The sequence below is a fragment of the Eulemur rufifrons genome, chromosome 7 (genome assembly GCF_041146395.1).
Source record: "Eulemur rufifrons isolate Redbay chromosome 7, OSU_ERuf_1, whole genome shotgun sequence".
Classification (NCBI taxonomy): Eukaryota; Metazoa; Chordata; class Mammalia; order Primates; family Lemuridae; genus Eulemur; species Eulemur rufifrons.
In genome coordinates, this window is record NC_090989.1 from 285,647,501 (window position 1) to 285,669,472 (window position 21,972).

Genomic DNA, 21,972 nt, shown 5'->3' on the forward strand with positions numbered 1-21,972 from the left:
CAGCCCTCTCCATGCCTGGTTGGGTCCTGGGCCACTTGAGAAGGAGGACCCTTGTGCCTCCCGTGTTGGGATCGCAGGGATTTCCTGAGCCCCTGCTTCCACTGTGCCCCCAGGTCCGCGCTGGGTGGGGGGTGTGGGTTTCCTGTGGACAGGTTGCCAGAGTGGGGTCAGTCCTGGGGCGGGATGCCGTGGCAGCTGTGACGTGGTGTGGTCTCAGCCTTTCGGGACAGGCCCCTCCTGGCAGCCACTGTGCCCTCTGCTGGGGTGAAGGTCCTGTGGGTGCAGAGGCCCAGGGAGCCCCGGCATGCGCTTCTTCCTGCCTGTGTTAGGCCTGTGCATCCCACGCCCTGGCCAGTGATGGGCTGGGGGGCTTCCCAGGGGCTGGGATCGGGGCGTGCCCCTCACTCCCACCTGTTAGCTGCCACCCGGAGAGCCTCACTGGTCAAAAACGAGGCCAGCACCGGGAGAGAGAGATCCGGCTCCACTCGCATGCCCAGCGTCCTCATAGCCTCTTGTTCCCCTGTTTAAGGTCTTTTTGTGGGGGGGAGGAAAGGCACCTTCCGCTTCCCACCCTCACTGTTGCTCGGGACGATGCCTGAGCTCACAGGTGTGAGCCACTGTGGTCTCGTGGACCACGGAGGAGTTCTCAAGAGTGACAAGGCCAGGCCGGCAGGTCAGAGCTGTCCTACTGATTGTGAAGGCAGAGCTCATGACCTGTGTGTTGAGAAGCTTCTGGAAGGGAGGATGGCTTCGGAAGCAGCCTTAGGAGTTTCTGGCTTCCTCCCTGGTGTCCTGGAGCCAGGCCCTGCCCACCTACCTGGCGCTGGGCCTGCGACCTGGGCCGAGGCAGCCCGTCCAGAGGTTTAGCTGCGCAGCAGGCGTCCCTCCTGGGCTCCGGGCTGTGTAGCAGTGCCCCGGGGGGCCGTGTGGCCCCGTCTGCCGAGCCCCACGTGGGTTAGGCCAAGCTGGGCCGGCTCCTACTGAGCTGTGATCGTCCCCGGCACCTTTGAAGGAAGGCCCCTGCCCACGACGGGTCGCTCAGAGACGAGCCATGGGAAGAGGTGGGTGGATTCTAACTTCCTGGTTTGTGCTCAGTTCCGTTTGCGCCAGTCCGTTACGTAGACCGGGGAGGCCCAGCTGGCAGCAGTCTCTTTTTGGTGGAACATTCTGGAGGTGAAGGGAGGGGAGGTTAATGGTGCCGAGAGTCTTTTTTTTTTTTTTTTTTTTTTAAATTAAGATTTAGAGCCTTGTGCTTTTTTTGTTGTTGTTGAGACAGGGTCTCACTCTGTTGCCCTGGGTAGAGTGCAGTGGCATCATCACAGCTCACTGCAGCCTCCAACTCCTGGGCCCAGGTGATCCTCCTGCCTCAGCCTCCCGAGTAGCTGGGACTACAGGCACCACCACTACGCCTGGCTAATTTTTTTTCTTTTTGGTAGAGACGGGGTCTCGCTCTTGCTCAGGCTGGTTTCAAACTCCTAAGCTCAAGTGATCCTCCCACCTCAGCCTTTCAGAGTGCCGGGATCACAGGTGTGAGCACCGCGCCCGGCCAAGGTGAAATCTGAAGCTCTTTATTACTTAGGAGCCACCAGAGCCCTGCATAAGCTCCACGGTTGGGCCAGCAGCGTCACCCAGGGCTGCAGGTCCCGCGTGGCTGTGGCACTGCCCTCCCGGTGTTGGCTGTTCTAAGTAAAGGGATGTCAAAAAGCCATCTCAGAAGCTCTATCCAGGGGGAAGCCCCCTACCCTGGCCTCCGTGTGGGGGCTGGCAGGGCTGCCCCGACACCCCTGTCCAGTCGCCCGCTGACCCTGCGGGCCCCGCCTCGCACCTTCCAGTGCAGGCCCTGCCACCGGCTCCTCTGTGGGCCCGGCTGGCTGTCGGGCCGCTGGCCTCCGCCTTTCTTCCCTAGCTGAGGGAGCCGGCTGGGGCTGCCCAGGAAGCCTCCCTTGGGTCCGGGCTGCTCCAGTGGTGGCACTCCGGGGTCAGCCGGCCGAGCGGGGACAGGGAGTGGCCGCTGCCCGAGCTGGGCAGAGTGGGCACAGGGGAGGAGTCCTCACCCACGGCAGCCTTGAGCCCGGCGATTCCACCCCATGATTTTTTTTTGTCTTTTAACAAGGAAAATGCAAAAAGCGAGGCGACGGCTTGAAGATGGAGAATGACCCCCAGGAGGTGAGCCACAACCCCGTGCTGCCCACAGTTGCGTTTTGGGGTGGCCAGCTCACCCGAGCCACCTGCCACAAGTTAGTGCCACTGCCTTTGCTTCCCTCAGCAGACGTCACCTTGGACTGACCCCCAGTTTGAGTTTGAATGACCTGAGAGGCATTTAAGTGAACTGGCCAAATGTGATACCCACGTCACAGCGGCCTCAAGCCCTCAAAGCACAGGACGTGTCTCAGAGCGATGGCCCTGCTGCCTGTGGGCACGAGCGTCTCCCTCCTCAGAGCTGCTGACGCCCCTTCAGTCAGGAAAGGGCCCGCATGTCCCAGAGTGTCGGCTGTGTCTTCCCCTCCCGTGGGCAGGTGCCACTTCCTGTCCCTGTAGGACAGCGGGGCTAAGCAACTCCCTCCCGCCCCTCTGCCAGCGCAGGTCTCCTGACGCGGCTTGCAGCACGACAGCCACCCGGGTTCTGGCTCTGGGAAGTTCTGGAAGGCCCGTCTGACCGAGGGTGGCTGGCCGCCTGTGCCGCTTCTCTGTTTCTGAGTGATGGTTTGGCAGGTCGTGAGCCCTGGGGACGGTGCTGCCCGTGGTCAGTGGCTCCCAGGGCAGGCGGCTTGTCCAGGGCCAGCAGCAGGGTTGGTGTTTCCTGTCAGGCAAACTTCGACCCCTGTGCTCAGCAGTCTTGGGTTTATTTAGCAGTGATGTCTCCCCAGCATGTTTTTTCCCAAATGAAAACAGCTCTGTTACCTTTTTAGATTAGAACAGTCCTGTTGGGCTGTGTCCAGGTGACCGTGGTCCACATGGGTGGAACCTGGCCCAGAATAGCCTCACACCTGTTCCCTCCCTCCTGTCCCCAGGCAGAGTCCGAGCTGGCCCTGGATGCCGAGTTCCTGGACGTGTATAAGAACTGTAACGGGGTGGTCATGATGTTCGACATCACCAAGCAGTGGTAAGGCTGGGGGCTGGCTGCCAGCAGCTGCCCACGACGCTCGGCCCCACGTGACCTCTCGGCCACCCTCTTTGTCCACCAGTTAACAGACCAGCGTCACTCTGTTTGTGCCGAGTGCCTCTTGACACGTGCGAGTGCCACCTGGCCTAGGTGTCCCTGGGTGTTTGGCCTGTGGGGCGAGGGCGCGTTGTCACGTCTGTGTGAGGAGGGCGAGGTGGGCTGGACAGGCCCAGGCCAGTCGCAAAGGGCGGTCTGGGGTGGGGCACACACCTCTGCGGTCCTCCCTGAAACACAGCCCGGGACCTGGCCGCCCAGTGGCCACTTGTGCAGGTGGCTTCCCAGGAGCCCCCACCTTCAGGGACTCGCCAGGAGGAAGCACAGCTCAGGTTCACCACAGCAAAACAGCACAGGGAAGAGGTGCGCCAGAGGACGTCTGGGGAGACTGGGCATGAGCCCCCTGCGTCCTCGTCACGTGGAGTCACACATGAGACGTCGGCAGGAAACACCCGAGCCTCAGCACCAGCATGCTGCCGACACGCGTGAGCTCCGGGCTCCAGGAAGGAGGTCCCCAGGAGACCAGCAGTTGACACGCGTGAGCTCCGGGCTCCAGGAAGGAGGTCCCCATGGAGACCAGCAGTTGACACGCGTGAGCTCCGGGCTCCAGGAAGGAGGTCCCCAGGAGACCAGCAGTTGACACGCGTGAGCTCCGGGCTCCAGGAAGGAGGTCCCCAGGAGACCAGCATGCTGCCGACACGCGTGAGCTCCAGGCTCCAGGAAGGAGGTCCCCATGGAGACCAGCAGTTGACACGCGTGAGCTCCGGGCTCCAGGAAGGAGGTCCCCAGGAGACCAGCATGCTGCCGACACGCGTGAGCTCCGGGCTCCAGGAAGGAGGTCCCCATGGAGACCAGCAGTTGACACGCGTGAGCTCCGGGCTCCAGGAAGGAGGTCCCCAGGAGACCAGCAGTTGACACGCGTGAGCTCCGGGCTCCAGGAAGGAGGTCCCCAGGAGACCAGCAGTTGACACGCGTGAGCTCCGGGCTCCAGGAAGGAGGTCCCCAGGAGACCAGCAGTTGACACGCGTGAGCTCCGGGCTCCAGGAAGGAGGTCCCCAGGAGACCAGCAGTTGACACGCGTGAGCTCCGGACTCCAGGAAGGAGGTCCCCAGGAGACCAGCAGTTGACACGCTTGAGCTCCGGGCTCCAGGAAGGAGGTCCCCAGGAGACCAGCAGTTGACACGCGTGAGCTCCGGGCTCCAGGAAGGAGGTCCCCAGGAGACCAGCAGTGTGGGAGCAGGGCCCCTCCTAGCAGGGGTCCTGGGAACAGCGGGAGCAGCAAGTTCCCTGCTGTGCGGGCATCCATCTTTCGCAGCGTCGGGATCTTGCTACACAGGCCTACAATCCAGAGCACACCCACACCACGGTTAGGCACAGCAGCCTGCCATGAGTCCACGCACTATCGTGGGGCCAGAGCTCACACTTGGCACACGTCAGCCACTCGGGCCTGAGGGACGTAGGCCTCCCGCTCGCTGCTGGCCATGGCCCAGCCAGCACCCTGTCTGCCATCCTCTGCCCCCGTGCCTCGACCCCCCCTCCCGGCCTGCAATGCCAAGTCTGACCACTGGCACACGCGGAAGAGGCCTCCGGGTAGCTGTGAGCGTATGCGCCAGAGAACCGCGCGCAGGGCAGGCAGCTTCCCCTGGCCGTGAGCTCCAGCTCGGCAGGGCACCAGGAGCCACGTGCCAGGTGGGGGACGTGCTCCACCCCCTCTGGTGCAGGACCCGGAGGACATTTTCTCCCGTCCTGGTGGTGGTCCACTGCCCTGCTAAGTGGAAAGTGGCTTTTCCCACGTCTAGTCAAGTCTGGACATTGAGTGGCCACGTGGGCTCCACCCAAGCGTCCTGTATGTAGCCTTTGCCAGGCGAGCCCCGTGGTACCTCCCACAGCCACCAAGGGAGCAGAGCGCTGGGGGACAGCTACCGTGTGGGCACTTGAGACAGTTGGCTGTCACCTGGGCTGAGCCATGAGTAGTGGACAGGAAGGACAGGCGGACACGAGCCAGCCTGGGGAAGAAGTGGTGCAGACCCTCCTGCTGGGGCCGGGAGACCCCGTTGGCAGGGAGAGCTCAGCGAGCATGTGGCAGAGACTGCTGGGCCCCCGAAACCGCACGTTCAGTTCAGCTGGCGCCTGGGCCGATGTGCAGGGCGGAACACAGCCAGCCGGGACAGTGGCTCTCGGCGCCTTGTGGGTTGGCGCGTTGACTCCCCAGCTCGCCTCAAGGCACGTTCTCAGCCACCAGAGGCAGGACAAGCCCAAGGACAGGCTGCAGGTGGCCACGGGCCTGGCCTTTGTTAGTGGTTAGTTTAAGTTACTATGTGCAAAGTAAACTCAGGAACATTAGTACATGTATTTTCCACTCATTTGTATTGGTTTTTTCTCATGTTACATTTGTGTCATCGGTTATTCCTCTGCAAACCATTTGGAAAACGATTTGGGATAACTCACGAGGCCACACAACTGGCAACTCCACAAGTCCTAGAGAGGCCGCTGAGCCTTCCTGGCGGTGACCGCGGAAGAGCAAAGCCCTGAAGACGACTCGGCCTTCAGGAGCCACGTGCCACGAGCGGGGCCGAGTGCCGGATGAGGGCAGACACGGGCAGACCAGGGCTGGTTGTGGGGACGTGTCCGGGACGGGGCGGGCAGGGCCTGCAGGCCGGGAGAGGGCTCAGCACCCACTGCACTTTGTTCTGTCAACTCTGCACACATGTGACGCGGGCTCTGGCAAGCAGGATCTTGGAAATGACAGGCAGCCACGGTCCTCGGCCCAGGCGCACACCGGCTTCCCCGGGAGGGCCTGGTGTCCCCGGGCCGAAACTCAGGCGGGTCTCTTCCCCGCTCTCCAAAGGACCTTCAACTACATCCTCCGGGAGCTGCCAAAAGTGCCGACACACGTGCCGGTGTGCGTGCTGGGGAACTACCGGGACATGGGCGAGCACCGGGTCATCCTGCCGGACGACGTGCGCGACTTCATCGACAGTCTGGACAGGTGGGTGCTGGCGGCCCTGCGGCCCTCGGTGCACTCAGGCAGTGCCAGGGAGGGACAGGAGGCAGCCACGGTGCTCGCTCCCTCTCTGAGGCCAGTCCCGGCCTGGGGGGTGGGGCTGGGCCAGGATGGGGGTGGGGAGGGCTGAGGTGAGCAGGCCCCGGGCCATGGGGGACTCACTGGGCTTACAACAGTCACATCAAAGCAGGAGGCTGGTGCGTGGGAGGCATGAGCGAGGGCACTGTGGGGCCACTGCGTTCTGTCCGGTTCCTCAGACCTCTCTAGAAGGGTCCCCTGCAGGCGACTCGAGCTCAGCCACTCAGCAGGGCTCAGCAGGGTCCTGTGCCCTCAGGAGCCTCCTGGAGGTGGGAGGCCAGCGAGGACAGGGGGCCTCGGGCCCACGTATGTCTTGGGCACAGGAGGGGCCAAGCCACACCTCCCACCAAGGGTCCGTCTGCTTTTTTGAAAACAGACCTCCAGGTGCCTCCTATTTCCGCTATGCTGAGTCTTCCATGAAGAACAGCTTCGGCCTGAAGTACCTTCATAAGTTCTTCAATATTCCATTTTTGCAGCTTCAGGTAAGTCCTCGCCGCACAGGGCGGAGTGGGCAGCACTCCTGTCTCACCTGTTTCTGCAGGTGCCTCTTATGTGGGGACGTGGCCCCCATCCACGGCCCTGAGAAAGCCGGGTGTGGGCTTGGAGGCTGGGGCCAGCCAGAGCAGACGGACAGTTGGGAGGTGGCACCTTTTCCACTCATGGACCCTGAGCTCCAGGCGGCTGCTGGGATGCTGGCGGGTTGCCGGCCACCACCCTCACCTGCCCCGAGTGCACCTGTGTTCCTTGGCATCCCCAGTGTGGCCCCCCAGCGACTCACACAGCCTTTTGACTATTTATCACCATGCACCACAAACGTCCCGTCTCTCCTAGTCCATAGGCGCTCCTGCCTTCTTCCCGGGGTTCATTCGCCGTGTCCTGTGAAGTCCCCAGTGTGGGTGCAGGGCGGCAGCCCGTGGCTGCGTCCAGCCGGCAGAGCTGCTGTGGCGGCGGAAAGGCATAGCCCTGCTGTCCCATGAATGCCGCTCCTGCCACTGTGGCTGAGGGTCTGGCGTTGGTATCTCATTTGACCGGGGTCTGAGTGTGAGTGGCCACACGGCCCCGAGGCCCCATCAGATCAGTTCTCGTGTTCAGGCCGCGCGTTCCTGCCCGTGAGGGTGTCCTGGCGGCCAGTGTGAGGGCCAGCCCTGCCCAGGAGGCCTGCACTTGAGGGGCAAGGCAGGCCTTGTTCTGCGGAGGCGAATGTTGGGGCTACTGAGCCTGGGGGGGACAGATCGTGTGGATAAGAGGGGTGCTTCCTATCCTGGTCTGCTGCTGTGACTGGCACCTGTCCCCCACGCCACACTGGCAGCTGGGGCGTCGTACTGAACACCGGGATGAGATCGTACAGGCCTCCCAGGTCTGTCCGTAGTGCTGCATTTGGCAGCTGGCCCTGCTGCGCCCGAGTCCTGATGACCACACGTCACCACCACACTGAGCTGTGCGGGGCACTCAGAGGGCAGAGAGGAGGCACTTGTCATACGAGGGCACCTGCTCAGGGCCGGCTACTCCCCTTCCTGCAGAGGGAGACGCTGCTGCGGCAGCTGGAGACCAACCAGCTGGACATGGACGCCACGCTGGAGGAGCTGTCGGTGCAGCAGGAAACCGAGGACCAGAACTACGGCATGTACGTGGCCCTCAGGGCCAGAGTCCCGCCCCCCTTGCCTAACCAGAGGCTGCCTGCCGGGACCCCAGCCCAAGTGGAGGGTGGCGCCACACTGTGCTGCAGACGACCATGGTGTGCACTGGGGACCGGCCAAGGGAGCGCCACACGTCTGGGGTACATGGGGTGTCTCCAGAGGGTCGCGGCACGAACGTGGCAGTGCTTCGAGAAGGGAGGGCAGTCCCAGTCCCAGGGCCCGACTCTGCACCCTGTCAGCCCACAGCCTTTCCTATTCCTGTATTTTGGGGTTTTATCATAAATACGCAATAGTAAGCTATTCAGAGTAAAATAAGTATTATCTAGATCAAATATATTAAAGTTTTAATTGGAGCTAGGCCTACCTTGGGAGGCAGGACTCTGGCTGCCCCAGTGGCTGCTGGTTCCTGGGGACATGGAGGCAGACGCTACCTGGGGCTGGGCCGTCAGGGCCCAGCATGTGGGGTACTGCCCCACACCCCAGCACTTTGGGGTTCCTTGGTTGGCCTGGCAGGACTCCCCCGGTGCTCCAGCGCTGGCTGGCACGACAGCGTGGCCAGGCCACTGTTTGCATGGACTCTCTGACTCAACTTGCCTTGTGCAGAATGAGCCACGCCTGCTGGTCCCTAGGTGTGTGGCACACGGCACTGCTGACAGCGTGGCCAGACGGGCTGGCCCTGACGCATTCTGGCTGTGGCCACCGTCCCTGTTAGGGGGCTCAGTTTTGCAGATTGGTACCAGTGTGGAGTCAGGCTTTTGAGAGCTCCTTGACTCTCAGAGGGCCCTTGTGCTGAAGAGGCACCCAGGGCAGGACGTGGACCCTCCCTGTGGTCCGCAGCGGGCAGCTCAGCGTCTTCCTGAGTGTGCGCGGGCAGCCCTGGGGACTGTGGGCCGGGCGCCTGTCCTCTCGCCCTCCGGCTCCTCAGGGGCACTTGCTTTCCAGGGAAGCTGCAGCCCTGAACCGACTGGGGGCCTTGGGGAGGAGCCAGAGAGGCCGTGTGCCCATGAGCTGGGGCGGCACCTCCCCCGGGACCCAGACAGGACTGTCGTACCAGTGGCCCTCCCAACATCCCCAGCAGGCTTGTCCCCAGGGGACACAGGAGTGGCATCCAGGAAGGCAGCTAGGTGCTGAGGGCGGCGGTGGCCTTCGCCAAAGGGAGCCGGTGCCCAGGTGCTTCTCTGTGAACCAACCTGGCGTTTCCTCTGACAGCTGCGCAAGCAGCCCGCGCCAGGGCAGGGGCAGCAGCACGGTGACCTGGGCAGGTGTCCACCAAGCCCCACCCTCTCTCCTCCTCCAGAAGCCTCCCTTTGCTTGGGCAGCGAGGCCCACCCGTTACCATGCGGCAGCATTCTGCGTGGAGTCCCTGAGGGCTGTGCCTCAGGACAAGGCAACCTAGGAAATAAATCTGAAGCGACTGCAGGGAGCCAGATGCCCCTGTCTCTGTGACACTTGTTGTTTCCTGCCCTAAGGACCCTCGTTCAGTGTTGGCAACAGCCAGGAATTACTTTGTGTCCCACCAGGGTGTGCTGGGGAACGCCCGGGGAGAGGTGGGGGCCCCACTTCTCACTCCCTGCCTTCCCCTCCAGCTTCCTCGAGATGATGGAGGCTCGAAGCCGTGGCCACACATCCCCGCTGGCAGCCAACGGGCAGAGCCCGTCCTCAGGCTCCCAGTCACCGGTCGTGCCTCTGAGCGCCGTGTCCACAGGGAGCTCCAGCCCCAGCACACCCCAGCCCCCTCCACAGCTGCCCGCCAGTGCCCCCGCAGCCTGCCCCGCCCCACCAGCCCCTGCAGCCCCCTTGGAGGCCCCCGCCCCACCCCCGAGGCGCAGCATCATCTCCCGGCTGTTTGGGGCCTCGCCTGCTGCTCCGGCACCTTCCCCTCCAGGTAGGCCCCAGGGCAGCCCCTCAAGGTGGGTTTCTGCAGTGGCTCCCTGGCCATGGCTCCGCACCGTGGGCCCCTGTGCCCTCAGACTGCGGTGTGGCCCCCGAGTCTCTGGAAAGCTCCCCTCTCCCACCTCCTGGGGGGAGCCCATGCCCCCCAGGGTCCCAATCCTGCCGGCACAGCCCTAGGGTGGCCCTGGCCTAGGGTTGGGAGCACCCTGAGGGGTCAGGTGCCAGTGTCTGCTGTTCACAGAGCCAGCCCCTGTGGCAGAGGCCCCCACAGAAGTCCAGAATGTGGAGGACTTTGTTCCTGACGACCGCCTCGACCGCAGCTTCCTGGAGGACACAGCCCCCTTGGAGGATGAGAAGGGAGCTGGAGCCAAGGCCCCGCGGCAGGACAGTGACAGGTCCAGCATGGGGCTGGTGGACCTCCTAGCACAGGGCCTGGGCCCTTACAAGTACCCTGGGAGTGGCGTTGGGCCAACTCCACATGGGGGGTGTTGTCAGGGCTGCTCGGGCCCCCAGGAGGCCCAGGTGCAGAGCGCCAAGCCACGAGACACTGTCTCCCGGTGGGCCAGGCTGGGCTGCACGGAGGAAGAGTCCCCAGTCCTCGATTCCTGCCCCAGGTGCCAGGGCTGGGCCCTTCCCTTGGGCTGCCGACCCCTCCCAGCGCACTGTCCGCACGCCCTCCCTCCCCCGCCCCCCGTGGGCCAGCAGAGGCACCACTGTCTGTCCAGCCTCACATTGCCCCTGCCCTGCTCAGAAGCCCCGTGAGAGCAGAAGTAGGTCTCCCACCAGAACGCAGCCCCCAGGCAGAGCTGCCCCAAGGCCAGGGCGTGTTGGACACCACAGGTGCCCAGAGATGGGGTAGGGGCCCAGCCGCCAGCCCCCACCTCGTGACCTCTGACTGCCCTGCCCCGCCTTTGCAGTGACGGGGAGGCCATGGGAGGGAACCCCATGGTGGCAGGTTTCCAGGACGACGTGGACTTCGAAGACCAGCCACATGGCAGACCCGTGCTGGCCTCAGGCCCTGTCCCCAGTAAAAACGTCACTCTGTCCAGCGAGGAGGAAGCAGAGGCGCGAGACCTCCCCTGCGTTGCTGCCCCGGCCCCCCAGCAGTGCTCAGAGCCAGAGACGCAACGGTACGGGTGGGGTCCTCAAGGGTGTGGCCAGCAGACGGCCTCGGGCACCTCACCCTTCTGCTTCTTCCCCAAGGTCCTCTGCGAAGGCCTCGAGGCCACAGAAGGGGGCAGCACCCCCAAAGGCCGAGGCGCCCCCCTGGCCGGGAGGTCCCCCTGTGCGCACAGGTCCCGAGAAGCGCAGCAGCACCAGGCCCCCCGCTGAGGGCTGTTCCCGCAGGCCAGAGGAGGGCAAGGCCCAGCAGGCGTCCTCGTCAGAGAGTGACCCCGAGGGGCCCATCGCAGCACAGATGCTGTCCTTTGTCCTGGATGACCCCGACTTCGAGAGTGAAGAGTCGGACACACAGCGGAGGGGGGTGAGCAAGCCACTGACCAGGAGGGTGAGGGGCTCCAGGGCGGGGTCTGCGGGTAGGCTGGGGACAGCCCTGAGCCAGGCTGGGGGGTGGACAGGAAGCTGGTGGGAGCAGTGTCCCGTGTCACCACACCCAGGCCTCACTGGACGATGACTCTGGGTTGGGTTTGGGGGTCCCGCAGCCTCAGGGCCCCATAGGGGTTGGAGTGACAGTGGCCTGACCAGCCACTCCCTCTCCAGGATGAGTTCCCAGTGCGAGACGACCTCTCCGACACGACTGAGGATGAGGGCCCTGCCCAGCCACCGCCGCCCCCCAAGCCCCCTGCCCTCACCTTCAGGCTGAAGAACGAGGCGGATCTCTTCGGGCTGGCGCTGGAGGCCGTCCCCAAGGACAGCAGTGAAGAGGGTGGGTGGGACTTTGGCCCTTGGTCCTTGTCCTGTGGCAGCCCAGGGACCTGCCTTCAGAAAAGAAAGCCCATCCCATCTGCTGACCGTGGGCGTCTGGAGGCAGAGAGGCCGTGTGTGCTTCCTGGCTTTGCCCGGGGTCGAGGTGGCCCCATGTCTAGCTCTGCTTGATGTCTGCCGCGTGCTCAAGGCCCCTCCTGGAGGGCCAGGGCTGACTGGTCCGTGAGTTTCTGGACAAGTCCTATCACTATTTGGGGTCCCCTGTGCACCCAAGAGTTTGAGCTACCGAATCCCAGGTGCCTGTGTCAACTGTACAGCAGACCCCAGGCTGGGGGACAGGGCTGACCTAGTGTCCACACAGCAGGCGTCTCGTGGCCCGGGCAGTGCTCTGTGGCTGACCGGGAGCTCACTGTACTCTTAAGTCCAGCCCTCCTGTACGCGAGGCTGGCCTGGCCTGGCCTGCAGCCGCGCTCTGCAGTGGCTCCACACTCCAGCCAGCCTAGCTCTGCCCAGCAGCTTAACCAGAGACTCATCCTGGAAGTCTCCCGTCCTCAAACAGAGAGGCATGTCGAGGTGGAAGTGTGTTTGTACACAGTGCATCGTCACCAGCATTTGGGGTGCCTCAGCCACCTGTGCAGGGCAGAGCTGTGGCCAGGGCCAGCTGAGCCCACCCTGGCTCCTGCCCAACGCTAGGCAGGTGGGAGGGGACAGTGGCCTGGAGGTAGGGCCCCTGCCCTGAGACCGGGTGACATGCTAGCCAGCTTCACACCGCGTTCTGCCTCCCGTGCCGGGGGGCAGGCAGGCCCCGAGCTTCAGGCTGCCCAGGGCACTGAAGCACATGTCACCTGTGCAGGTAAGGAAGGCAGACCGCCCTCCAAGGAGAAGGAGAAGAAGAAGAAAAAGAAGAAAGGCAAGGAGGTATGTGTCCCCCTCAGGCTGGTGGGGCCTGGGTGAGGGCCCTGGTCCCCACCTCCAGGTGACACCCCTCTCCTGCCCCAGGAGGAAGAAAAGGCTGGGAGGAAGAAGAGCAGACACAAGAGGAGCAAGGACAAGGATGAGGACAAGGACAAGGAGGAACGGCGGCGGAGGCGGAAGCCCCCCCGCAGCAGGGAGAAGAAGGCTGAGGATGAGCTGGAGGCCTTCCTGGGCGGCCACCACCCTGGGGGTGGGGACTATGAGGCACTCTAGGCCTTCGGCCACCCTGTGCTCACTGCCGCCTACGGGAGGCCTGTGCCCTGTGGCCTTTGTGGTCAGCGGCCCCTGGACTGGGCGCTGCAGGTGCTGGGCCTCCAGGCCCAGCGTGAGCCTGCCCTGCAGGGAGGGAGGGGACAGCTGAGCTCAGCCGGGCTCAGAGGATGACTGGCCCTCTTGGGGCAGAGCCACAGCCAGTCCCCAGCATTTCTCAGGGAATTGACTGAGGCGGAGGAGGGACCCACCAGGGTCTGTTTACAGAGGCAGGGCCCAGGCCACTTGGCTTCTTGGACACCCACCACCTAGCGCCCGCTGCTGCTTGCCCTCCCGAGCTCACCCAGGCCTCAGCATGCCGGCAGCCCACTCCCAGCCACGAGGCTTGGCTGCGGACAGCCCCACGGCTGGCCCTGAGCACAGGTGTGCAGCCTTGCAGGAGGGTGAGGCGGGCAAGACAGTATCCCTGGAAGTCTCTCCTGGGGGGAGTGCCTCCAGGGACGGTCTTCCTGCCGTGGCCCCAGTGCGCCCTGTTCAGGTGAGCCCGCAGGCAGGAGCTGGGAGGCTGCTCAGACCCTCCACCCGGACCATAAAGCGCTCCTGTTTTACTGCTGTGTGTGTGTGTCCATCTCCCTGCGCCTGCTCCAGAGCCACTTGCAGGGCACGAGCCCACAGTCCCCTTTGCCCAGGTGCAGTGGTTTGGCAGGAAAGCCCTGAGCGCCCTCCCTTCAGGCCAAAGCCATTTTCCCCAAGGGACAGTTGCCTCTGCAACAGGAGGTGGCCCGGCGGCGCTGGCCCAGGTGGTGTGAGAAGGATGCTACCCCAGGTTCCTCAGCTCAGCCAACAGCCAGTCTGCTGCGCCCATGTCAGGTGCTGTCCAGGGTGGAGCAGCACGGCCACACCCTGGGGGCACCCGGGCCAGGGCCAGGCAGCTGCACCCAGAACACCTGGGGCCCCCAGCCCTTCCACGCACTGGTCTGCACCCTATGGGGCCTCCCAGCCTCCTGGGCAGCCGCTTGCAGCCCTGCACCTCTCAGGCCCCTCCCTGCCCCCTCCAGCTACCAGCAGCGCCCAGCTCCACCACCCCCACAGCCACTGTTGCCATGAGAATGGGGGGGGGCGGTGCTGCTGGGCCCTCCGCCCTGGGTGGTGGCCAAGGGTTGGACGCCCCTCCCACCTAGGTCTCCCCCTGGGTTCCTGTGTTGGGGGAGCTCCGTGCCCCTGGGCTGGCACAGCTCTGAGCAGGTGCTGGGGGCCAAACCCTTCAATCCACAGCCAGTGCACCCAGTGTCTTTTGGGGTCCCCTGATGTGGGGTGGGGCAACATTAAGTGAACTTGCCCAGGACCACACAGGGAGCAGCAGCGTTAGGGTCTCAATGGACCCTGCGCTGAACGGGATGCAGAACCGGGCAGGTCTCACCCTTCAGAGCAAGGGCATGTGTGACAGCCTGCCCCTCTGCCAAGCTTGGAGCCCTGGCGGATCCAAGGTGCCAAGGCTCAGCACTTTGGGGAGGGGGCTGGCAGGGTTGGAGCGAGGATGTCTCTGCGCAGGTTATGAGTGGGCCATGTGACAGCCCATGCTGGCTTCACCCAGGAGGGGCTGGTTTCCTGGGGACACAGGAGTCTGCAGGCCCCACTCAGGCCATCTGGCCCCAAGCACCTGACGCGATTTTGGCATCTCTGGCACTGAAGTGGACAGGGCCTGGGGAGAGGCCAGTGGGGCAGGGGGTAGCCCATCTGCTCCTGCCTGAGCCTAGCGGGAGAGGTGAATTCCGAGAGCTCCCCGCCCCCCCCCCCCCCCCAGGCCAGGGCCCGGGCTCCTTCAGGGCCCTGCTCTGAGGCCCTGCCAGGCTGCTCCTGGGGCACGAGTCCCCTGTTTCCACCCAGAGATCAGTGCCGGGGATGCCGCAGGGACCCCGCACTCTGCACAGCACCAAATCAGAGCCAGTGCGGACCACGATATCCCGGCCCCACTACAGCCCCCATAGGGCGCGGCCCCTTTAAATGTGGCTCCCCTGGCTGCCACTGGGGGCAGCACTGAGCGGCCAGGCCAGCGCAGCTGCCTCGAAGCTTCTGCCGGTGCCGGTGCCGGTGCCGGGGACGCAGCGGCGCCAGGGACACAAGAGCAGGCGTGGGGGTGGCACAGCCCACCCTGGCACAGTCGGCAGAGCAGCACCCAGGTAAGGGGTGGGGGGAGAGCTGCCCAGCGTGTCGCTCTCATGGGCGGGGGCTGCCTTAGGGTCGTCCGAGAGGATGGGGAGTCCCCGCCCCCAGGCGGCACGGCGGATCCCTGGAAGAGCCGCTCCGGGCCGGGCTGGGGGAGGGGGGGCGCCCCCCGGCCATCCACGTGGGTTCCGGAAGGCCTAGGACCCCGGAGGAGACCGACCTCACCCCCACCCCCAAGGGGAGGGGATGTCACTGACAGCAAGGCCGCTGTCACCTTCCTGGGGTGGAGCCTCACACCCTGCCATCCGGGCCGGCTCTGGCCTGGCCTTGAGCTTAGGATGGAAGGAGCAGAAGGGTGGATGGTCCTGCCATCAGGGTAGAGACTTGGGTGGGGCTGAGCCAGGGGTGGGGACAAGGACCAGGACTTAGTGGCCTGACCCAGAAAAGCAACCCTGCAGGAAGCCCGTTGTACACCTGGGACATAGAGGGTTGACCCATCCAGACCCGGAGGGGCCCATCCACTAGGGGTCCTGCCAGGTGAGGGGCCTGGCCAGCCCCTTTCTTGCCCCCAGCTCACCTTGGGGCAGACTCCCCCAGACCAGGTGCTGGGTGCAACAAGGCTGGGGCCCGTTGCCACCACCCACCTCCCCAACCAGCAGGACCCAGGCTCTGGGGACCACAGAGGTGCCAGTGGTCCACATCTGAACCCTGGCCCATCTTGCAGTGTGGGGGCTGCAGAACCATGGGTTTCCAAGGAGCCTTGCAGAGCCACAGCGGGGAGGGCCCTCGCTGTGAAGCAGAGGGGGGGAGCTGCTTCCTGGCCTGGTTGACGCCTCCGGGAAGAGAGGCCGCCATGAGCTCATGGCTCACAGAGCCTGGCTCCCAGGCTGCATGCACATCCAGAGGGTGTCCTGGGCACTTGTGCAAAGCTGGGGAAAAGTGTTCTCTGGGCCTTGTCTTAAGCACCCCAAGATAACTGGGGTAGGAGGAGGTATCTGGAAAGGAAAGGGAGCTTTAGGGCCCAGGTGTGCGTCTGGGGGCATTTCCCTGGCCTGGGCCACACTACGAGTTGACACTTGGGCTGAGTGCAGTGGACTCTCCAGAGTGCAAGGTCTGGGGGAGGGGCTCTGTGCTCAGCCTGGCCAGTAAGTGGGATAGTTGTGACAAACACTTTGTGCAGAGGGACTAGGGCCCAGGGACTCGCCCTCGGGCTATGCACTCAGCGTGGTCACCCTGCTGTGGGCACCGGGGCGGGGGGCCGCAGTCTGCGGCGACTGGTGGAGCCGGCCCGGCAGGCAGGTCTGTGGATGTGGCCCGAAAGCGCCCCGCCACTCCAGCCGCGGACGGCAGAGGGCGCGGTGCTAGGACCCTTCTCCCTCCCCAGAGCCGGCCCTGCCGTGACTAGTGGGGAAGGGAGACCCGGGACCTCCCCGCAGGGCTCAAGGGGACAGGAACGCGGGAACCCCCGTCGCCGCCGCCGCCACCCGGGAGAGGGCGGGGGAGGGGAAGGCCCGGCGGCTGCACAGCTGGGTTCCTCCCGCAGGTGCTCCCGACGCCGGCATGGAGCGAGCGCCCGAGGCCGTGGCCAAGGCTGGCAGCAGGAGCTGCTCCGCCCGCTGCGCCCCAGGTAAGGCGGGCCAGCGCGCGGGAGTAGCGGGGCCTGGGCTGCGGAGGGGGCCGCCCTGACCCACGTCTCCCTCCAGGGCAAAAGCCCCGCAAGGCCGAGTGAGCTGGAGCCGCCAGCCTGGGGACCTCTTTTAAGATGACCCGCACGGACCCGCCGGACCTGCTGGTGTCGACCGTGTACCAGGACATCAAGGTGGCGGCCCCGGGGCCCGCGTCCAGGCGCCCGCCATGTGAGCGGCCCGTGGCCCGGCCCGCCGCGCCCGCGCCTTTCAACAAGCGCCACTGCCGAAGCTTCGACTTCCTGGAGGCGCTGGACGGGCCGGCCATGGAGGCGCGCTCGGAGCCGCCGCCTGCGGAGCCCGCCGCGCCGCGTGCCCGGCCCCGCGACGGCGAGCCCCGGCGCCGCGCCCGCTCCAAGAGCGCGCCCCGCGCGCCCCCGTGCCTGGCGCCCGCGCCCGCCTCGCCACCGGTGCTGCCGCGCCGAGGCCGAGAAGCCCAGCGCGAGAAGCGGGCCGAGGCATCGCCGCGCCGGGAGCCCGCGTACCCCGCGCTGCGCGCGCTCGCCAACGAGCTGCACCCCATCAAGCTGCAGCCGCAGCGGGGCGGCACCGGCCGCATCGCGCCCCTGTGCGCCGCCACCGGCCGCTGCGCGCCGCCTGAACCACCACCCCCTGGGCCCGCCCCCCACGTCCGCTGCCGCCTGGACATCAAGCCGGACGACGCGGTGCTGCAGCACGCCGCTCGGGGCTCGCGGCCCTGCGGGCCCACCGAGGCGGTGCCCTGGGCCCGCGCTGCCCCGCAGCTACACGGCCTCACGGTGCCCGGGCCCCGCCACGTGGCGCTGTCCCGCACCCCCACCCCTAGCGACTCGTACTGTGTGGACCCCCGAGCGCTGTACTGCGACGGGCCTCTGCCAGGGCCTCGGGACTACTCGGAGCGCCGCCCTCTGCACTTCACCGCCCCGCCGGGCCCCACCCAATTCTTCTACACCGAGGATGCTGACGGCTACTCAGGCGGCTTTACAGCCAGTCCCGGCCCTCCCTTCGACGGCTACTGTCCCAGGCCCTACCGGTCCGAGGAGCCCCTGGGGCCCAGCCCAAGACGTGTGGGCGGCTATTATGCAGAAGAAGTTCGCACCTTCCCGATCCAGGAACCGCCCTCCCGCTCCTACTATGGGGAGGCACCCCAAGCCTATGGCCTGCCTTGCGGGCCCCGCTTTGTCCCCTTTGCCCACGAGAAGCCGCGGGCCCACCCCACCAACCGCCCCTTTTATACAGAGGACTTCGGGCGGTACCACGAGCGCGCCTCCCTGGCTCGGACTTACCCGTACCCGCGCAGCAGCCCGTCCTGGGCTGACTGGGGCCCACGGCCTTACCGCACCCTGCAGTTCGCCCCTCCCCACGACCCTGGCCCATTGCTCTCCTCCTGGCACGGCGGGACCGGTACCAGCCCTCCCCGACTGGCCAGCGACAGCCGCCACTACTCGCGCTCTTGGGACAACATTCTGGCCCCCGGGCCGCGCCGGGAAGACCCCCTGGGCCGCGGCCGCAGCTACGAGAACTTGCTGGGGCGCGAGGTGCGGGAGCCAAGGGGCGCGTCCCCCGAAGGCCGGCGCGCGCCCGTCATCGTGAACCTGTCCACCTCGCCCAGGCGTTACGCCGCGCTGTCCCTGTCCGAGACGTCGCTGTCAGAAAAGGGCCGCGGAGGCGAGGGCCTGAGCCGCAACTGGTACGTCACGCCCGAAATCACCATCACCGACAACGACCTGCGCGCCGCTGAGCGACCCACCACCAGGGGCTGGGAGCTGCCGGGGGGCCGCCCGCGGCCACATCCACCAGCGGCCCCCGCCGGCCCCACCTCTGGCCGCCAGCGTAGCCTGGAGCAGCTGGACGAACTCATCACAGACCTGGTCATCGACTCTCGGCCCCCGGCCGGCCAGGCCCCAGAGCCCGTGACCGACGGCCTGGGCCACCAGCTTCGCCGCCTGCTGGACTCGCGGCCCGCGGGGCCCGGGGCCCCCTCGCTGGCGCCGCCGCGCTCGCCCCCCGCCTCGGCTGGCAGCGCCGAGGAGCCCGCGGGCGCGGGGGAGACGGCCGACGCTTCTCCGGAGCCCAGCGCAGACGAGGACGACCTGATGACGTGCTCCAACGCGCGCTGCCGGCGCACCGAGACCATGTTCAACGCCTGCCTCTACTTCAAGTCGTGCCACAGCTGCTACACCTACTACTGCTCGCGCCTGTGCCGCCGCGAGGACTGGGACGCGCACAAGGCGCGCTGCGTGTACGGCCGCGTGGGCAGCGTGTGCCGCCATGTGCTGCAGTTCTGCCGCGACAGCGGCCCGGTGCACCGCGCCTTCTCGCGCATCGCGCGCGTCGGCTTCCTGTCGCGTGGCCGCGGGGTGCTCTTCCTGGGCTTCCCGAGCCCGGGCTCGGCCGACAACTTCCTGCGCTTCGGCCTCGAGGGGCTGCTGCTGTCGCCCACCTACCTGTCACTGCGTGAGCTGGCCACACACGCGGCGCCCCTGGGCAGCTACGCGCGCGAACTGGCGGCCGCTGGGCGCCTCTATGAGCCGGCCGAGTGCTTCCTGCTCAGCGTGTCGGTCGCCGTGGGTCCCAGCGCCGCGCCCCCAGGGGCCCCTGCCCGGCCTGCGCCCGCGCCGCGCAGCCCCGGGCCCACGGTGCGCAAGTTCGCCAAGGTGGCACTGGCGGCCGGCAGCCCGGCGCATCCGCCCCCGGCGCGGGGCCGTGAGCCAGACATGGAGACGCTGATCCTGACGCCACCGCCTGGCACGGCCGGCCTGGACCAGGAAGGCGAGGCGGGCCGGCGCGCTCGCGAGGTGGCTTTCATCCACATCCAGCGCGAGCTGCGGCTGCGCGGCGTCTTCCTGCGCCACGAGTTCCCGCGCGTCTACGAGCAGCTCTGCGAGTTCGTCGAGGCCAACAGGCGCTTCACGCCCACCACCATCTACCCCACGGACCGGCGCACCGGCCGCCCCTTCATGTGCATGATCATGGCTGCCTCCGAGCCGCGCGCGCTCGACTGGGTGGCCAGCGCCAACCTGCTAGACGACATCATGTGAGCCGCGGGTCCGACCAGGCTCAGTCCGGGCCCCGCCCAGCCCGCTCAGGGCCCCGCCCCGTTCCTCCTAAGCCCCGCCTCAAATTCCTCCAGCCGCCGCCCCCCCAAGCTCCGCCCGGTCCCCAACTTCAGCTCCGTCCAGGTCCCCTCCAGGCACTCGGTCCCTCTCTCGCACCCCAGGGTGTTCCCTACAGGCTCCTCCTCTGTCCTTCCCCACCTCCTCCTCCAGCTCCCCCTCGAGGACCCCCAGGCCGGTCCTTGCCCTCGGTGCTCCCCGCTGGGAGGCGGGGTGGGCCTGAGGACCGCCCAGCTCTGCCTTCGCGCGGAGGGGTCACTACTGCACAGACCCCACCCGCACAGATCGGGTCCCGCGAAGCTCTCGCTTGAGCCTCCTCAACCTGGTTCCGCTGCGTCCAGGAGCCAGTGTTAACCAAAGCCTAGTCTCGTCACTTTAAACACGCCCGCCCCCGCCTCCTGTCGTCTGGGGCGCCAGCTGCTCAGAGGCCTGTCCTCTCTGAGGGGCACCCTGGTCGGCCTCCGTGCATGTGTCCTGAGCGAGAAAGCCGCGGTGCGTCCCAGAGAGGCGGTGGGCAGGGCGGGCGGTGCGCGGTCCAGTCCGCACACTGACAGTGCCACCCGCCCTGCCGTCCCCTCCTCCAGCCTCCCTGGTTTGGGCCCTGCAGGGACAGTTGGGGAAAGCAGCCAGAGGATACTAGGAGGTCTTCAGGCCAAGGTGCAAGCCACCGAGCCAGAGGTGCGGGAGACCTGGGCAGACGAAGCAGAGCATATGAATGGGGGTGCTGGCTAGGCCTGGCTGCGCGACAAGTGGGGTGCCCGCCCACGCCCCACAGGATGGCCCTAGGCGGCTGCCAGGGCGGAGAGGGGATGCAAACAGCCCCGCAGGCTCTAACGTCACAGGGAGGCGGGAAACCCGTGCAGAGGGCGGGCCAGCTGGGAGGGGACCGCGGAGACCTTAGCGGAAGGGGCTCCTGCCCGCTGGAGTAGGAAGGGCCAAGGGATAGCCCCCAGCTGGGAGCCGGCGGGGAAAGCGTGCTGGCAGCAGGTGCGGGGCGAGCTAGTGCGTCAGCGCGAAAGCCCACCCGAGGGGGTCGGGATCTGTCCCAAGACTCAGATTCTTTAACTGCACCGAAGTTCCACACGCCGGCTCTGGCCGCGCCCTGGGGCCTAGAGGTGCGCCCCGGTCCGCGCCCGGGGCTCCCTGGAGGGGCGAGTGACGGGGGGAGGCCAGGCGATGCGAAAGGCCCTCCCGGGGTCCCCAGCCCTGCTCCAGAGCTGAGACGGGGCGCCAAGTCAGAGAAATTGTGAACCCCGCCTCCCCCCCCCCCTTTCGCCCCAGACACGCCTGCGCACCTGCCCAGGGCCGTGCGTCCGCACCGGCCCAGTATCCCGCTTGTCCCACCCGCCTTCGCGGCCCTCCGAGTCTGGCCGCCGCGCCCCCCCGCCCCGGGGCCTCCGCATTCGGTCCCACGCCTAAAGGCCAGCCTGGAAAGCCCCTGGACAGGAATATTTCCAGTGGGCGAGCGCTTCCGAACCAAGTAAAATAGAACTTGAATGTAGCTGCTGCCTTCTTGTGTTGGAGGAGCGGGGTGGGAAGGAGGGTTTCGGACTGCGGAGGAGAAGTGGGGAGGGGAGTAGTCTTCGGACGGCGGGGATAGGGGAGGGGTGGAGGGGGCCTTCGGACGGCGGGGATAGGGGAGGGGTGGGGGGGCCTTCGGACGGCGGGGATAGGGGAGGGGTGGGGTGGGCCTTCGGACGACGGGGATAGGGGAGGGGTGGGGTGGGGGGGCCTTCGGACGGCGGGGATAGGGGAGGGGTGGGGTGGGGGGGCCTTCGGACGGCGGGGATAGGGGAGGGGTGGGGTGGGGGGGCCTTCGGACGGCGGGGATAGGGGAGGGGAGCGGTGGGGTGGGGTGGGCCTTCGGACGGCGGGGATAGGGGAGGGGAGGGGTGGGCCTTCGGACGGCGGGGATAGGGGAGGGGTGGGGTGGGCCTTCGGACGGCGAGGATAGGGGAGGGGTGGGGTGGGCCTTCGGACGGCGGGGATAGGGGAGGGGTGGGGTGGGGGGGCCTTCGGACGGTGGGGGGCCGAGGGGAGGAGGACTTCGGACGGCGGGGATACGGGAGGGGTGGGGGGGGCCTTCGGACAGCAGCGGGGCCGAGGGGAGGGGACCTTCTGACTGAGCGTACGGGAGGAAGTTGGGGCCCGCGCGCGTCAATGGGCCTCCCGGGCCACCTAACTGCTC

General features: G+C 66.6%; 2 protein-coding genes across 3 annotated transcripts in view; both read left to right on the forward strand.

Moving 5' to 3' along the window:
• RABL6 (RAB, member RAS oncogene family like 6) overlaps positions 1–13,455 on the forward strand; it is a 29,279-nt gene extending 15,824 nt beyond the window's left edge. For both annotated transcript variants that reach the window (XM_069477115.1, XM_069477116.1), the window contains 12 exons: positions 2,114–2,166; positions 3,012–3,103; positions 6,006–6,146; positions 6,616–6,721; positions 7,760–7,863; positions 9,463–9,761; positions 10,011–10,164; positions 10,687–10,899; positions 10,973–11,252; positions 11,489–11,654; positions 12,507–12,571; positions 12,653–13,455. In XM_069477115.1, the coding sequence (XP_069333216.1) occupies positions 2,114–2,166; positions 3,012–3,103; positions 6,006–6,146; positions 6,616–6,721; positions 7,760–7,863; positions 9,463–9,761; positions 10,011–10,164; positions 10,687–10,899; positions 10,973–11,252; positions 11,489–11,654; positions 12,507–12,571; positions 12,653–12,841 (1,862 nt within the window). In that variant the 3' untranslated portion in view covers positions 12,842–13,455. The remainder of the gene's footprint in view (positions 1–2,113; positions 2,167–3,011; positions 3,104–6,005; positions 6,147–6,615; positions 6,722–7,759; positions 7,864–9,462; positions 9,762–10,010; positions 10,165–10,686; positions 10,900–10,972; positions 11,253–11,488; positions 11,655–12,506; positions 12,572–12,652) is intronic.
• Positions 13,456–16,766: 3,311 nt separating this feature from the next.
• On the forward strand, positions 16,767–19,709 carry AJM1 (apical junction component 1 homolog). Its single transcript, XM_069474825.1, has one exon. It carries the CDS (start codon positions 16,767–16,769, stop codon positions 19,707–19,709), a length of 2,943 nt encoding a protein of 980 aa, XP_069330926.1.
• Positions 19,710–21,972: the final 2,263 nt, after the last annotated feature.